Source organism: Austrofundulus limnaeus, unplaced genomic scaffold (assembly GCF_001266775.1).
Source record: "Austrofundulus limnaeus strain Quisiro unplaced genomic scaffold, Austrofundulus_limnaeus-1.0 Scaffold121, whole genome shotgun sequence".
In the NCBI taxonomy this organism is placed as follows: domain Eukaryota; kingdom Metazoa; phylum Chordata; class Actinopteri; order Cyprinodontiformes; family Rivulidae; genus Austrofundulus; species Austrofundulus limnaeus.
In genome coordinates, this window is record NW_013952523.1 from 419,595 (window position 1) to 422,424 (window position 2,830).

The 2,830-nt window shown below is 37.9% G+C and overlaps 1 protein-coding gene across 1 annotated transcript in view; it reads left to right on the plus strand.

Moving 5' to 3' along the window:
• Positions 1-1,057: 1,057 nt before the first annotated feature.
• The window catches only part of LOC106522125 (glutamic acid-rich protein), a 16,445-nt gene continuing 14,672 nt past the window's right edge, over positions 1,058-2,830 (plus strand). The window contains exon 1 of the mRNA XM_014014986.1: positions 1,058-1,437. Coding sequence (XP_013870440.1) covers positions 1,392-1,437 — 46 coding nt within the window. The 5' untranslated portion in view covers positions 1,058-1,391. The remainder of the gene's footprint in view (positions 1,438-2,830) is intronic.

Genomic DNA, 2,830 nt, shown 5'->3' on the forward strand with positions numbered 1-2,830 from the left:
CACCTCTAGTAATATATTTACTGAGAAAAATGGTGACGTGTTCAATACTTATTTTACCCGCTGTATATGATTTAGTTTCCTTTCTCCTCTTCCCTCCAAACTCATTAACTTACCTCAGACTGAAACTGAAGGGTCTTTTAAACTTCTTGTACAAAACCCTGTAAACATCTAAAAAATAAATAAAGGCATCTCCCACCCCTATGAGAAAACCATATGAACATTACATGTGACATACATAATATGCCTGTATCACAAATGTTTTTGTGTAAGTTGGGAACATTTGTACCCTGTTTATGTGATAATCTTACATGCAAAATGTTTTTTTTCCTGTAAGGGCAGCTTGCACTTTAAACCTACTCATAACTAAGCTAAAATGTTAATAAAAAGACTGAAATGTCAAAGCCAATGGGAAGCCCATTTCCGCCTCCCTGATAAAAAAAAATAAAAGTTGTATCTCATATTTATGACTTAGCTATGTCATTATTATGAGATTCTATCTCATAATGATGAGATAGCTAAGTCATAATTATGAGATAGTATCTCATAATAATGAAAGAGTATCTCATTATTATGAGATAGTATATTATTATGAGATATGAGATAGTATCTCATTATTATGACTTAGCTATCTCATTATTATGAGATATGACTTAGCTATCTCATTATTATGACTTAGCTATCTCATTATTATGAGATATGACTTAGCTATCTCATTATTATGAGATATGAGATAGTATCTCATTATTATGAGATACTATCTCATAATAATGAGATAGCTAAGTCATAACAATGAGATACTATCTCATATCTCATAATAATGAGATAGTATCTCATAATTATGACTTAGCTATCTCATTATTATGAGATTTGAGATAGTATCTCATTTTTATGACTTAGCTATCTCATTATTATGAGATATGAGATAGTATCTCATTTTTATGACTTAGCTATCTCATTATTATGAGATAGTATCTCATAATTATGAGATAGCTAAGTCATAATTATGAGATACAACTTTTATTTTTTTATCAGGGTGGCGGAAATGGGCTTCCACAGTAATGGGCTTCCATAAAAGCCTTTATAATTGCACATAGCTTGTCTTTAATATTGCCAACACGTGTACAGTAGATGCTACATGTTGGGTCATTTCAGCCTGAGGGGGTAATTATTTGGACAGTTTGTACAACAACACGAGTGATGAGATCAGATTTACTGCAGAGTTCTGTTAACATCATGAATCCACCTGACCTGCTGGCAGCAGACTGGGCTTTGATCTGGATTCAGTCACCTGACACACCACGGCTCGGCTCCACCTCAGCGGGTGTGTGAAGAGGATCCAGCCCCATCACTTCAAGGTTATCTCCTGCAGGAAGCTCCAGTTTTTGGGTCCTATGGGAACTCTGATAACCGCGCTGTTCCTCTGGGCTGCAGCCGGAGGTAAGAGTCCGTCAAACGGATCAGTTAAAACTCTGTTTACTAGACGTAAAGCTACAAAATATGCCTTAAAGCAGGCTGCGCCGGACACGGACCTCCTCGCAACCTCTTCCCGGCTGTTATTAACCCGCTAAAAGCGAATAAAAAATATATTTTAACAGAGCTAAACGAGATTAAGCTAGGCTATATGTTAACCTGATGGTGAAAGCCTCGCGGGGGGTTTAGCTTAATACGCTTATAAGAAGCGGCGTTATATAACCAGGAAAATGCGCCCACCTTTCTGTTCGTCTGTCGATGTCGCCTCTGCCTGCTGGGGGGGATTTTACTCACAATATGAGATGTTTATTGGGCGAATTAGGTCCAGAAAAAAAGGCTAATTTAGAGCTTAAATAAGGTTAATTTGAACAGGACACGTGCGGATGCTGTAGCGACACGCGCCGCTCGCTTTGAAGCGGCCGCTGTAGTTAAACAGGTGGGGGCTCCCTTCAGAGCTGGAGTTTACCTGCAGGCAGTAAAGAACAGGCCCACAGAGACAAGCACTGATGTGAATTTATTAATTCTGTAGTTGGATTAAACTCGGTGTAAATTAAACATTTGTCCTTCCATCGTCCTCGTGCACACTGCTCCTCTCCGGCGGGTCACGTGTCTGAGTGCAGCCCATTGATCTGTATGGATCTGACTGACACAACACTAATGCACAGGTTCATTACCACACTGCCTGATTATTTTATGTCAGCAAAATATCTCATCCACCACTCAGTGAGCTTGGATAAAGCTCCCATAAAATAATCCATAGATGTTATCGATCAGTAACATTTAGGAGTCAACCTGATTCAAGATGGCCGTCACAGCAAACTGAACTTTGAAAACACAAAAATGGCTTCGACTCAGTCAATTTGACAGATGTTGACCTAAAATTTGGTGTGTTAGTAGTTAAGAGTCATCCCCAACACATAGCCCAAGCTCTAATTGATTTTGCGAAAACCTTCCTTTGGCATTAACTGTTGGCTTTAGTTTATTAAATTATCTGATCAACCACAGGATGGATTTTGATGCGACTTTGACAGTAATTACTGTAACGTAGAGATGTAACAACACATTGATCCACATCAATATATCTATTAAATGAATAATGATTCAGTTATATCAAGGAAAAATAAAACATTGATCCATATCGTCATTGTGTACCTGATGTGGAGTGATGTACAGTGGGTAAAATAAGTATTGAACACGTCACCATTTTTCTCAGTAAATATATTACTAGAGGTGCTAATGACATGAAATTTTCACCAGATGTCGGTAACAACCCAAGAAATCAAACGGTAAATGTCCAGAAGTGAAGTTTTTTGTAATAATGTGGAATGGTACAGGGAAAAAGTATTGAACGCATGAAGAA